Source organism: Mytilus galloprovincialis, chromosome 7 (genome assembly GCF_965363235.1).
Source record: "Mytilus galloprovincialis chromosome 7, xbMytGall1.hap1.1, whole genome shotgun sequence".
Taxonomy (NCBI): Eukaryota; Metazoa; Mollusca; class Bivalvia; order Mytilida; family Mytilidae; genus Mytilus; species Mytilus galloprovincialis.
The window spans coordinates 39,559,458-39,573,429 of NC_134844.1; the positions used below are offsets into that span (position 1 = coordinate 39,559,458).

Sequence of the window (13,972 nt, forward strand, 5' to 3'; positions counted from 1 at the left end):
CATATTTTAAAGATACAATTTTAAATGTAATTTTACCTAATGCAATAATGCTATATTTTGATTGCATGAGAGAAATGCTTTTTCACATTTTTTTATATATAAATGTGTTCATAAGATTTTTTTTCTTCCGGTGTATTTGTCATGTGGAAATTTCATGTCCCGGAGTATTTGATAGCAAATATCATGGCAGATAAAAAATACCATGTCTATAAAAAGCGACGTCCGAAGACTTCTTGACCTTTCATTGAGATGGATAAAAAGAACATTCGGTGTCATTAAACAATTATATCATGCTTACAAGGACTATTTGCTCAAAATACCGGTTTCGAGGTAAACAAATTTTTCTCGCTGAACGGCTCGAGGAATTTGTTTATCTGTCAACCAGTATATTTACTGGTAATGGTCAGTCGATGGAGATCTGCCTGAGTATGGGTAGGGGATTTTAAATGTCGACTGAGAGAAAAGTCATGCATGCATTCTTAGCATAATGCCTCCAATGGGTCTTCCACACAGCATGAAAATCTCGCACTCGGAGTTTCAGCCGCCTTCTTAACAAGTTTGTGTTCTATTTCAGTGAAAACGGACGTCACCGGAAACTTAAAAACAAGTTAGATATACTTCATATTACTAGTGTTGCATTTATTATGTTATGACAACTGCAACAATTTTTCATCCTTAGAATTTCAACTAATAAGCTTGAGAAAACATTTGTAGGTATTTGAAAGTGTGTATATGTATTATTTTAAACAAAGTTTTATTCTTCATTCGAAATTTCAATTGGCCGGAAAGCTATTTGAAATTAATGTGCATTTAATTGCAACAGTTTTTAAACTGCCTATCCCAATATCTTCCGTTGCGGAGTTTGAGAGTAGTAGAACAGATATTCTTGTTTTCGCATTTTGATATCCATCCGGTAATTATCCTTCCCCAAGTAAGGTAACGATAAACCCAAGTACAATCCCGTGAGGCATTCTGAAAAAAAATATGATATTGAAAGTGATTAAGAATGATTATGATTTGTAGATTAAGATTTATATTACACTGTCAGTTGTTTGATCTTAGTTTCAGCATGAAAAATACCCGAAATGTTTTCACAAGGAACCATTGACAATCGGCTCTTATACTATCTATAATTTCAAATGCCCAATGAAATTAAACAAGAATCGCTTGACAACTTTATCAATACAGATATTTGATATTCTCTATCATATTTATTTGCAACTTTTTAGATTCGTTGACGATTTATATTTTGACATACGTGTCTATCATCTAAAACCATATTTTGATTTGCAGATGTCATTATACTTTTTGGGTCGTCGTTTGGTTGCACCAACTTCTTGTGTTTACTTCTTTATATATATGAACTTAATGTACTTACAGAACCATCCCAAACTTTTGTTGTTTGCGTTGCATATCCCATCTGCACATAATAAAAGACAGGATTTCTTCCATTGCAAGAATGATGTATGATTTTTAACTTTGTTACACGAGGAGCTGGTCCTCCTTCTGTTACATGCCATAAAGACATCGATAGAACAATAATTGCTACTAACTCCTACAAAAATATTGACCAATATCAGATGCAGTGAGAATCGTGCAATATTAACAAAAAGTATATATCACTGAACTTGTATATATATTTGTTTCGGAGCCAGTTGAAACACGCTTCCCGATGCGGGAATTTCTCGCTACATTGAACACCTGTTGGTGACCTTCTGTTGTCTGTTCTATGGTCAAATTGTTGTCCCTTTGACACATTCCTCATTTCCATTCTCAATTTTAATATAAAAAAAAAGCATATGAATGTTTGAACTGGTTAAGTTATCCATCTCTATTGGTTGTGACATGTTATCAATCTCTATTGGTTGTGACATGTTATCTATTTCTTTTAGTTGTGATAAGTTATCTATTTTTCGCATGGAGGGACATCATGTCTCGTATCATACTGCATGAGTATGATACGAATTTTTTTTCTCCAAATGCGTTCAATTGACTTATCAAGCAGCATTGGGACCACATTGGTACATTTCAATCGTCTCTTCGTTAGGTCTTTGCTTAATTTCAAAGATAACGACGATATGATTTTCATACTGGTATGTTTAAAAGATTAGATCAACGATTCGTAGTTTTTTTTATTTGCGTCGACGAGAAGGTTAACCATAGAACATATTGCCTAATACGTTCTCCTATTTATTTGTATTGTAATCCTGTATTATATGTTGTCATTTTAATGTTATATTTAACAATGCCATCAAAGTGCGAGATTTGGCATGCCACAAAACCAGGTTCAAACCACAATTTTTTTTTTCTTTAAAAATGTCCTGTACTAAGTCAGGAAAATGGCCATTGTTATATCATAGTTCGTTTCTGTGTGTGTAATATTTTTACGTTATGTTTCTGTTGTGTCGTTTGTTTTCTCCTATATTTCAGTGTGAATTCAAATTACTATAAGACGTGTCACGGCACTTTTCTATCCCAAATTCATGTATTTGGTTATGATGTTATATTGGTTATTCTCATCGGATTTTTTCTAATACTTAGTCCGTTGCTGTGTGTGTTACATTTTAATGTTGTGTCGTTGTTCTCCTCTAATATTTTATGCGTTTCCCTCAGTTTTAGTTTGTTACCCCGATTTTGTTTTTTGTCTATAGATTTATGAGTTTTGAACAGCGGTAACCTACTGTTGCCTTTATTTATTGAACAACTCGTAAAATTTGATGTCACACAGTTTAAATTTGTAACCCGGATTTGTTTCCCTCACTAGATTTATGATTTTTGAACTGCCTTTATTTGACATCAACTCTAAATATTTGTTTTTAATTGTAATTAGATTATGATATTGAGATTAGATAAATAGCCAGAGTTCAAATAAAGCGATATCCAATCCTCACTCGTTATTAAAAGCATCTCTCAGTAAAGGAAATCGAATCTTTTCAAACTGTTTGTTTCGACAGGGATATGGTAATACATTATAAAAATATATGATACTGCATATAATTTTCGATGCTTTTGGTATTAATGAAGGTAGGATTAGAAAAATAACTTGATTTTACTGCATAAAGCATAATAACCGATCCTTTAAAAAAAGTTACTGCAATCATCGTAAGTATTTGTAGCGCGAACACTGCAGTTTTTAACGTCCAGTTTTCGTAGGTCATAGTTCACTTAAGGGTCATGCGATAAGAATCGTTTAGGAATTTTACTACCTTGGGTTAGTCCTTCAACGTTACGTTGCTGTTCTAATATGTTCGTCAATATTTTTCTTCCTCGATATTGTCATGATCTCTTACACATGTACGAGTTTTTTGTGTATCTTAAATCTGCCAATTGTTCAATTACTCCAAATATTTATATACCAAAAAAATCCTTGATTATTGAAATGACTTTCCTAACAAGGGAATATTTCATACAGTTACGGAAAAAACGTACTGAAGTTTACTGCGAGCCTGAAGTCTTGAACTGCATAATATATAAAGCAACAGGTTAAAAAAATGACGTATTCTGAGGGCGTTGTATATATAGACTTTGGTAAGAACACCATTATTTAAACATGTTTTCCATGTTATATTAATGATATTAATTGAAAACATGCATGCATTAAATCATGACCATATGATTGTAAATGTGAATATTATCACGTTCGTGAAAATAAAAGGAAATACGTTACCAAGTTGAAAGCATTCATCTTTTAAGTATCCTGAAATGAAATTTGAAAACATTAAAAAATTAAAAATAAATTCTTCTTGAATTTAAAAGCGCACAAAGTTAACTAACCACGAGGTATTGCTTTTTTAAATTTTTTCTTGTAAAACAGTAATGCATTGTAAATGTGTGGGTTTTTATTAATGTTGTGCGCATGGTCACTGACAGACCAGAGAGATGACTTTATGTGTTTGTTTGTTTGTTTAAACAGAAACCTTGGTGCCTATTTATTTTAAAAACTTGACTACATAGTTAGAATATGTTTTGACCTATAGTTAAACGAGCATGCAACTGTTTTTGTATTTTCGCTGAGATATAGTCCTTTACGTTGATGTAGTATAAAGCACAAATCAACCCACGAATATATATGAGCTATTTTTAAATTAATTTAGTCAAACAAATATTTGCTTGTAAAACCAAGTAACGGATAAGTACTATTATCTACACGAGTAAAAAATTTAAAGAAAGTTCGCCCTTGTCAACCGTGGCTAGGTCATCCAGTTATAGATTAAAATTTATCCCAATAACTCATAGTGAGGTTAGAAAAGGTGAATACTATGTTAACCAAATAACTACACATGTATATATTAAGCATCACAATGTTACATGTTATATGTAACTCTTCAGTATTTGCAGCATATGGGAAATATTCGCATGTTATTTTTATTACGGGGAGGGGGGGTGAAATTCTCACATCTTATACCACTTAAAAGAAATTTTAAATTATCATAGAAAAGTATGCATAGAATTCATTCACTAGGTGCAAATTTGACATGGTTTTTAACATACTTTTCAGAAATTCCTGTTTTGTAAATAAAGAAATTATCAAGAAACTAAGGTTCAAATTCCCCGAATTTTTTTCAGTTGTTTTAAGATGAATTTAGCCTTTCGTTTGTCAATTTTAATTCTAAAGCTGTTAACATTTCAATGCGTCCGTTGATTTCTAGTTTAGGTTTGTACGTCCCTCAAGAAAACTGTTCTTGAATTGATTTAACCATGTTTTCCTTCTACTCTAATCATATAGCACCTAACATTTTCGTTCATCCCTGGGTTTCAAAAGTTTAGATCTAAGCCTCTCGAGAAAGGTAAAACCACCTTAAAGAACAGATGCACTACATTTATTAAGTGTTAATTTTTTCTTACATTGTTTACGGCTATAACATCTAAATGCAAACGTTTGGTTGCTGTTTAACCATATTTGACTGCTTTTGAAATACGTGTACACAAATGATTCAAAACAAATCTTCATTTAATGTATGATGAGTTTTTCTTTACAATACTTCTGTTTGTACTAATTTGTATTTAAGAAAAATATCTAATAACATTTATCTGCTTTTTAATATTAGTATCTGTGATCAGAATGGAGTCATTAAATACGATGCCATGTGAAGGGGGATTCCAATCCTTGAAATCTCGAGTGTTCGTAGGCCGAACCAATTTACAAAAACAAAACACTGTGTTTATCCCTAATTTGTTCTCGACTTTCCTATAGACGTAAACCTAGCACAATAAATAAACCATTCTATTCTTGTAAAAACTTACCCTTTTTCGACTACACTTGAAACAATTTTCAAGCTGTTGCCATATATGGTTCAATATTTTAATTCGCTGATGTTAGAAGTAGAAAGAGGTCATATTTCAAACTTGGATCATATTTTCAATATCACGTTGAAGAATCAATGCTTCGTTAGAAATTTTATTTTTAAAAACATTTTTTTTTAATATTTATTATTCATGAAGTACTTTAAATACTACAATGAAATACGAATGACTGGAAAGATGAAATATCAAATGTGAACATCATTTTTTGCTACACTTCATTGTTTTTTATTCTTCTAAAATGTTCATTGAACTCTCCTCACCTGATCTCACTTAATTAATCAGCAACGTTGAAGATCAGTTTTAAAGGTAGGGAATTATCGTCCACCTTATAACATTTTCAGGAAATAGGTGCCATAAGTCATCTGTAAATTTTTTGTTGTATTGTAAATCTTCCAGCACTAAATTTGGAAACTCGGATAAGACACAAACTCTGGTACTCTTAAACCTACCACTTGTAATGCAGATATTTAAAATATAATAGAAATACATATTTTAATGACGACATTACTGAGGAGAGTTTTTACAACTGTTAAAGGGGCATTAGCTTCCAATTTGACAAAACATTATTACAATTAGTTTGTGTGCAAACATTTATAAAACTGGAATAACGAGATAACATGTCGACGGTAGTAGTCAGTTTCTTTCGAAATAAAGTTAATTAATTATCAAAGGTAGTCGCAGGACATTTGAGCGAAAACATTAAAATTACTAGAAGACATTTGAGCGCCAACATTAGGGTCAGAGCCCATTTAAGCGCCGAATTAATCCGCTCACCTGTATTTTCGATAGCCTGTTTTAGCGAAAATTAACCTGGTTGAATAATGCTCACCTTACTATGTATACCATGAACAGTAATTTATATTGGTCTAATGTTTAAGTTGTTTATATTTTATAGTTGTCACCCAGCAATTTATGTCAAACGTACTATTTTGTTCGTTAAATGTCCTATCAATGCGCTGAAATGTCCTCCGCCGTCAAAGGTACCAGGATTATAATTTAATACGTTAGACGCGCGTTTCGATCTAATTGGAGCAAGAAAGATTCACCGACTAGGAACCATTTCCTTGACTGATCCGACCAACAAAAAGACGCTTGTATGGAATAATCGTTTCACAAATGATATCTGATATGTTCTTTACGTCGTAACTACAATCTCCTTCCCTTTCATGAATGTCACCTACCGAATTAGACTTTTTACCGGATTTGTTATCACATAAGCAACACGACGGGTGCCACATGTGGAGCAGGATCTGCTTACCGTTCCGGTGCACCTGAGAGCACCCCTAGTTTTTGATGGGGTTCGTGTTGTTTATTCTTTAGTTTTCTATGTTGTGTCATGTGTACTATTGTTTGTCTTTTGTCTTTTTCATTTTTATCCATGGGTTGTCAGTTTCTTTTAGATTTATTAGTTTGACTGTCCCTTTTGTATCTTTCGTCCCTCTTTTGTATGCAGGTAAAACGAAAATTTACAAATATTTGTGACCTATAACATGAAATCAAAAAGACAATCCGACAGATGAATTTAACAGGATCTGTTTATACAATCTCCAATGTTGTCTCTCCTTTATAATTATTTTGTAAGGAAAATTTCACATGTTCCATTCTGACATCAAACTAAAATCGCGCGTAACATATCTATTGATAAAGGTAATATTTGAGGAAAAATAATGAACATATTAACACTTTGTTGTATGAGTTTTGCTCAGTGTTGAAGGTTGTTCGGTGACCTATAGTTGCTAACTTATATGTCATTTTGTCTCTGGTGGAGAGTTGTCTTATTATCAATCGTGATTTTTAAATCGTCTTATTTTTATAGAAACATATTTACCATATACAAAGGGGAGAAAGTAATATCTTTTTATTATATCCAGCAATTATAAGCTATGTAAATTACCAAAATCAAGAATCAAGCTACATGTATAATAAGCTATGTAATAATCAAAAAAATATATACTTAAACAAAAACAAGACAAGAGAGGATTATGTTTTTATTAACTTAAAAAAAAACAACTAAGAAGTATTGCTTTTATAATAAATATTTCAACTGCAACATTTATCCATCCTTAAACATTTCAACTAATTTGCTAGTAGGAATATTTCTAGGTTACTTAAAAATAATATCGAGATATTTGGTCTATATCGATTTTTATAAAGTGTTGATGTTCTTCATTTTAAATTTCTATTAGGAAAGTTAGTTGAAAGTTTTATTAAAATTTGATGTTAATTGCAACAGTTTTGAAACTTCTGATCCCTAAAACGTCCATTGGTAAGTTTAAGGGTAGCAGTACAGATATTCCTTCTTTCGCATTTATATCTCCATCCAGTGATGGTTCTTCCCGAGGTGTATCTTTCAACTTCAGTACAATCTCTTCTGGCATCCTGAAAAAATATACACATTATGAAATAAAATTAAGGATGATAATAATTTTGACTAAAAGTGATGTTCAACTGTCAGTTGTTTTGATCTTTTATGCGGTTCAAGCATAAAAAAAATACCATATGGTATTCTCAAAGAAGCGCCTACCAACGGCTTCTGCAAATATTTTTTATATCTGCAAAATGAAATAAATCAAGAATCGTGTGCATATTTAAAAACAAAAATTGCTATCTTTAAAACTCTGAAACAAATAGATCCGATAACGGTATCAATACGACAAAGAATAAATAAAACGTTATAAAATGGACATATGTTTTAGTAGTTATCAAAGGTACCAGGAATATAATTTAGCACGCCAGACGCACGTTTCGTCTACATAAGACTCATGAGTGACGCTCATATCAAAATATTTATAAAGCCAAACAAGTACAAAGTTGGAGAGCATAGAACATGTCAAATATCCGTCCTATGCTGAGAGTCTATGATTTCAGATAATATCAGATTAAAAACACAGTTGTTCATATCATAAAAATGGTGTACCCTTTCATTTAATAAATGTAAACATTCATAGTGCAGTCGCTATTTTTTAAAGCCAATTACTGGATGGTTTCACAATAGCTTATTGAGTTAATTACACCTTATGTAAGAATCCTGGGATTTGATTGGTTGATAGCCAGTGCATTTTTCACCAACTTACTGTTATCAAATGAATATCGTTCGTTGTTTAACGCCGCCGGGGTATATAAAAAAGGATATGCCTTTTTACCCTCTCGGCCGTGATATTTGCCAAAAAATACTCTATCCGACTGGACGCTTGTAACGTTACGATCATCAATGCGTTTTTGAGTGTTAACATTCGGTGTAATTAAACAGATATAGCATGTTCTTGAGGGGTATTTGGGGAAAATACCAATCTTGAGAATGAATTTCCCTCGCTGTACGGCTCGCGAAATTTAACATTCTCTCGACTGGTATTTTTTGCAAATGCCCCCTCCTTAACATGATATATATGTTTGATATACTTTAAGCATACTTTAACAACTATGAGCATTTGATAATATATGTTTTTTTTTGTCTTCAATTCCTATATCGTTAGTTGCTTAATCTTTATAGTTTTCTGATTGATGTCTTTTTGAAGTTTACCAATCTCACCTTTCCTTTTTTTTTCTTTTTTTTATCTAAATTTAATATTTATATCTATTTTTACTTGATGTACTTACAGAACCATCCCAAGTAACTATGGTAGACGTTGCATATCCCATCTGGATATAATAAAAGACAGGATTCCTTCCATTGCATGAATGACTTGTAATTTCTAATCTTGTAACACGAGGAGCTGGTCCTCCTTCAGTAGCATGCCATAAAGACACCGACAGAATAAGAATCGCCAGTAATTCCTACAGAAAATTTGACCAATATCAGATACAGTTAGAATCGTGCAATATTTACAAAAAATATCCATGTTTGAACGTTTTAAATTATAAATGTATCATTTTTAAAGTACAATAGCATTGATTCACAGGTGCATGGCGAGATTTGTTTAGTAGGTCATGCTTTATATGTCTTATTAATATGTGACAAATTAACGACAGCCGTTCTCTGCATCTATTTAATCATGGCAACACCGCGTGCACAATTTGTTAATTGGGAATGGTCCTGTCAATGACGGCAGTAAAACTTGAGAATGTGTGACCCCAGCTTAAAGGAATTGTCCCGCCAAAGTTATCTTTTCACTGAAAGAGGGACAAAAGATAACAGAGTACCATTCCAACTTATAGATAAAAAAAAAGAAAGTTAGGAAACTTATAGAAATATTAAGTACAAAGATTTTTTTAATCGCGAAATATCCCTACGTTCCATTAATTTTCCGAGTATACTAAGCGACTTGAACAAATACAAGGGATCTGACTACTTTAGAAAATAAATTTGATTACTTCACCAGGTTAAAAGTTAAGAACAACTGAGAAGTGATCTTCCAAAAGACGCAATGAACCCTTGGACAAGAGGCACTTTAAATAATTTCTTCATCTTGACAATTTTGCTAAAGATATTCTAGTTTCTACAACTTGCCACCAAACGGAGACTTTGATAGCCCTTGTAGCTTTATAAATGTCTTTTGAGTAAGCGACACAATATAATAAATAGCAATTAGAACAACTACAAAGTCATATTATCTATCTGACAAACTAGACAGACTAGAACTTAATTATAATGACAACTGCTAAAAAAAAGTAATCACTGGGTGTTGTTTGGACTTTGATAAAAAAAAAAACAAATCACTACGGTGTCGATAATTTTTTCAATAAAACATAATTGATATATATTGAAGACATATAGGTATTAAATCATGATGACGATATATTGTTGATGTGGATTTTGACACTTTTTAGAAAATAAAAGGAAGTACTTTACCAAATTAAAAGACTTCATCTTTTTAAAGAACCTGAAATGAAATTTTAAAACATTTAAAAATTAAAGATAAATACCACTCTAATTTAAAAACTTTTATTTTTGTTTTAAAAAAACATATTCAGTTTAAAGATAATTTAAATAAAATAATAATTAAATTTACTTTTTTTGTACGTTTATGTCAGGAGCGGGTATCCAGGAATTTCGGGAAAAGGGGATGGATCGTAATTTCCGAAAACAGAAGAGATTATGTGAACATTTTTTTGCTGGAATTTTTGGAAAAAGGGGAAGGATCGTGATTCCGAAAATAGAACAATTCTGTAAAAGATTTTTTGCTGAAAAAAAAATAATCTTAATGGCGACTGTATGTGTACTCTAAAAATAATTGAAAGACAATTAACGTCATCATAATTGCCGTGGTATACATGTATGGACATAAACACCAATCAATCCACGTATATAGTAGCTACTATAAATATAATAAGTCAATACAATATAAAATTTCAAACAAAGTTTGCTTGTAAAACTAGATTTCTAATTATAAATGAAAACACTAAGACATAACGACAATAACTTAACTGTACCTTGCTTCTGAGTTGTACCTAAATGTACTGAATGTACCTCGGTTAAATAATTTTATATTAAATTTGCCCATTTCAAGTTTTTATACTACGCAAGGAAACCACAAAATCCTGTTTGTGTTTTTGTTTCTTTATTGTTTTCATCTACTTCGCATGTAACATTATTCAATTATTATTGTCGAACCAGGTAAAAACTAATCCTACCAATGATGTGGTAAGACATAATGTCACAGTAGGTATAGTGTTCGGCTCGGATCGTGTTTTATCGAAATATTTCATTGTTCTCTTTTTATCACTTTCATGTAAGACGTTAACAGATTTTTGATCTAAACATATCAAGTAATATAAATTAAACGATGTTATCAACCCTATATAAATAAGATGTTATAGTGCCAATGCGAAAACTCTTTATTCAAGTCACAATGTATAAAATGTTATGATTATTTGTCAAAGTACGACCTTCAACATGGAGCCTAGGCAAACAACACTATAAAGTGTCCAATATATTAGTGGAAAACAATTCAAACAGAAAAACCAAAGGTTACAGAAGCAAATAAAAAAACATCATCATACAAAAAAAATTCAAAAGTGGAACATCAAATGTAGTGAAACGAGAAATAGCACAAAATAAGTAATAATTACAGAAATAAATTAAGAATTACGTCAACCTGTCAAATTAATGAGAAAGGACGACTTGAGAATATTTTGCAGTTACTTAAAGTTAGTTAAAATCTAACTACAATTAACAATAAAAAAATTATACATCAGACACTTAAACACATCCCAAGGTATTTGGTCTTTTAACGGCATGGACACTCAAAGAAGACATGTATTGTGCAATGCAAAAATATAAGTGTCAACAGGAAGTAGGATCGTTATATAAACGATAACAAATATGTTTCATATGATATTTAGTTAAATCAATCTCTAAAAAGAAAGTTAACTTGCATTTGAATTTACACATCCCCCAAATCATTCGAAAAGAATACAAATTTAGTTGCTGACAATAACATCGATGCAAATATAAACAATATTCATAGATTCCAATTCGACATTAATAAGATAACATTAAGATTATTTACCAGTTTTGTAATAACATGAGCAACACGACGTGTGCCACATAAAGAGCAGAATCTGCTTACCATCTCTGTGCACAAGAGATCAACCCCCGGTTTTTGTGGGTTTTGTGGTTCCTAGACTTTAGTTTTCTATGTTGTGTATTGTATTCTGTTATTTGTATGTTTGTTTTTTTCGTTTTTTGCCATGGCGTTGCAAGTTTCTTTTCGATCTCTGGTATCTTTCGGCCACCTTTTACTACTAACTGTGTTTAAAGGTTCGATGAGTGAACACGGTTCACCTAGTGATTTGGGCGCTTTTGTACGACTAATACAGCAAATTTGTATATTCAAATCTTTCTACTTTTACTTTATGTAATTAATGGTAACGAAATTTCTGACTTAATAATTTATCAGTGATACATTGATTACGTTCGTTAACAACTATAACATCACTACTTATTACGGGTATTACGAGCCAGTTTGGATATATAAACACCGTATGCTGGATCCAAAGGATTATCGTCGTCACAAAAAGGAAAAATGACAATAAGGAATGAAAAATCGTTTCTTTTGTCGTAAATTTTAGTATGGACAACTACTGATGTTTATACTTGATTTATTTTATGAATGTACTTAGATAAAATTTTAAAAAATCGAAAATTTCAAATTGATAATATTTTTTTGTAAGAGAGTTGAGGAACAAACTAATCTTAAAATATTGAAAGGGTTTGGAGCTCCTTTTCGAGATATTTGAATTTAAAAATAATGGCGGCAAACGCTTTTTATCTTATATTTACATTGGTAATATTTGGGATTCAAAAGATATCAAGAACCTGCTAAAATTTAGAAAAATGGCCTTTTACGGCTTCTTTAAATCTAATATGAAAAGAAAAATGTATTGAAAGGAAAAAAATGAATGAATACGAACATCTGACACAAATTCCTAAACCTCACCTAAGTACACCCTTAACGTTTATTTCAACCTCAAAATACCTTTATAATAAAATATAGACAAAGCCTTTTCAACACACATACATTGAGAGAAAAAAACGAAATGCAAACATTGAATCTAAATTATAATTATCATAAGATTGACTTTGATATTCATACGTTTTTAGCCATTACAAAGAAAAGGTTATTGCTATATAAGGGACATATTGAAAACATAATCCATGTAAATGCGTTTAATGTTTTTCAAGTAACGTCCAGTGAATAAACAAGTAGTTGAAATGTTGTCTATTGAAGAAGTAACGTTCGAAAAAAAAAGAATAGGTTCGTATAAAGTTCTTAAAAAAGGAAGCATGTGAATTAAACGAGTTTTGCACATTTCATAATAGAGTTCATTGTGTATATAGCTTTCATATCTAATAAATATTGATAATAATTGGTAAATGGTTACTGGTTACTGGTACATGAAAATGAACCAATTAACTCAAAACGAAACTATCAAATCAGAACACTTTATCTTCTGTGCTTTTCTGCTAGAAACAATATTCTAAGCTGTCTATCCATATGGTTAATGTTTTTTTTTATAAATCTGTGTTTTCATAGTGATAAAGGTAATAACACAACGTTAATTGCTGTACCCCTTTTTTGACATTTTACTCTATTTTGTCTGTTTGTTTTGTTCATACATTGTTAAAATTGAGAATGGAAATGGGGAATGTGTCAAAGAGACAACAACCCGACCAAATAAAAAACAACAGCAGAGGGTCACCAACAGGTCTTCAATGTAACGAGAAATTCCCGCACCCGGAGGCGTCCTTCAGCTGGCCCCTAAACAAATATATACTAGTCCAGTGATAATGAACGCCATACTAATTTCCAAATTGTACAATTGTTGTCAATATAATGGAATTTTATACGACTGTCATACATGTGAGAGATTAAACTAGCTTTAAAACCAAATCAGTAATATGACAGTCGTTGTCAATTCGTTTGATGTGAATGACCTATTGATTTTGTCATTTGATTAGGGAATTTCCGTTTTGTATTTTCTTCAGTATTTTTGTGATTATACTTTTTTCAAAAAATTCAAAATCTTATGAAATTATGTGTCATTAAAACGATCGCTGTTGTTCAACAGATGCATTTACTTTTGAATTGCAATCAGGAGGCGATGTTGCATGTCACTTTTCTGTATGTTCCGGCTCTGCCATTTACACAACTTAACGATGGGTTTTGGGCTTCTCTATTCACGGGTCACAACCACACCTCATTAACTACAAAAATCAAGTCAAGAA

The 13,972-nt window shown here is 31.5% G+C and overlaps 1 protein-coding gene and 1 long non-coding RNA gene across 2 annotated transcripts; both read right to left on the reverse strand.

Moving 5' to 3' along the window:
- Positions 1 to 615: 615 nt before the first annotated feature.
- LOC143081682 (uncharacterized) lies at positions 616 to 5,349 on the reverse strand. The gene is made up of 4 exons (XR_012980028.1): positions 5,245 to 5,349; positions 3,668 to 3,697; positions 1,379 to 1,555; positions 616 to 972 (listed from the first exon to the last, which is right to left on the reverse strand). It is a non-coding gene; the product is annotated as an uncharacterized LOC143081682 (long non-coding RNA).
- Positions 5,350 to 7,276: 1,927 nt separating this feature from the next.
- Positions 7,277 to 10,798, reverse strand: LOC143081683 (uncharacterized). Its single transcript, XM_076257433.1, has 4 exons — positions 10,675 to 10,798; positions 10,094 to 10,124; positions 8,902 to 9,078; positions 7,277 to 7,683 (listed from the first exon to the last, which is right to left on the reverse strand). Exons 1-4 carry the CDS (start codon positions 10,743 to 10,745, stop codon positions 7,525 to 7,527), a joined length of 438 nt encoding a protein of 145 aa, XP_076113548.1. The 5' UTR covers positions 10,746 to 10,798; the 3' UTR covers positions 7,277 to 7,524.
- Positions 10,799 to 13,972: the final 3,174 nt, after the last annotated feature.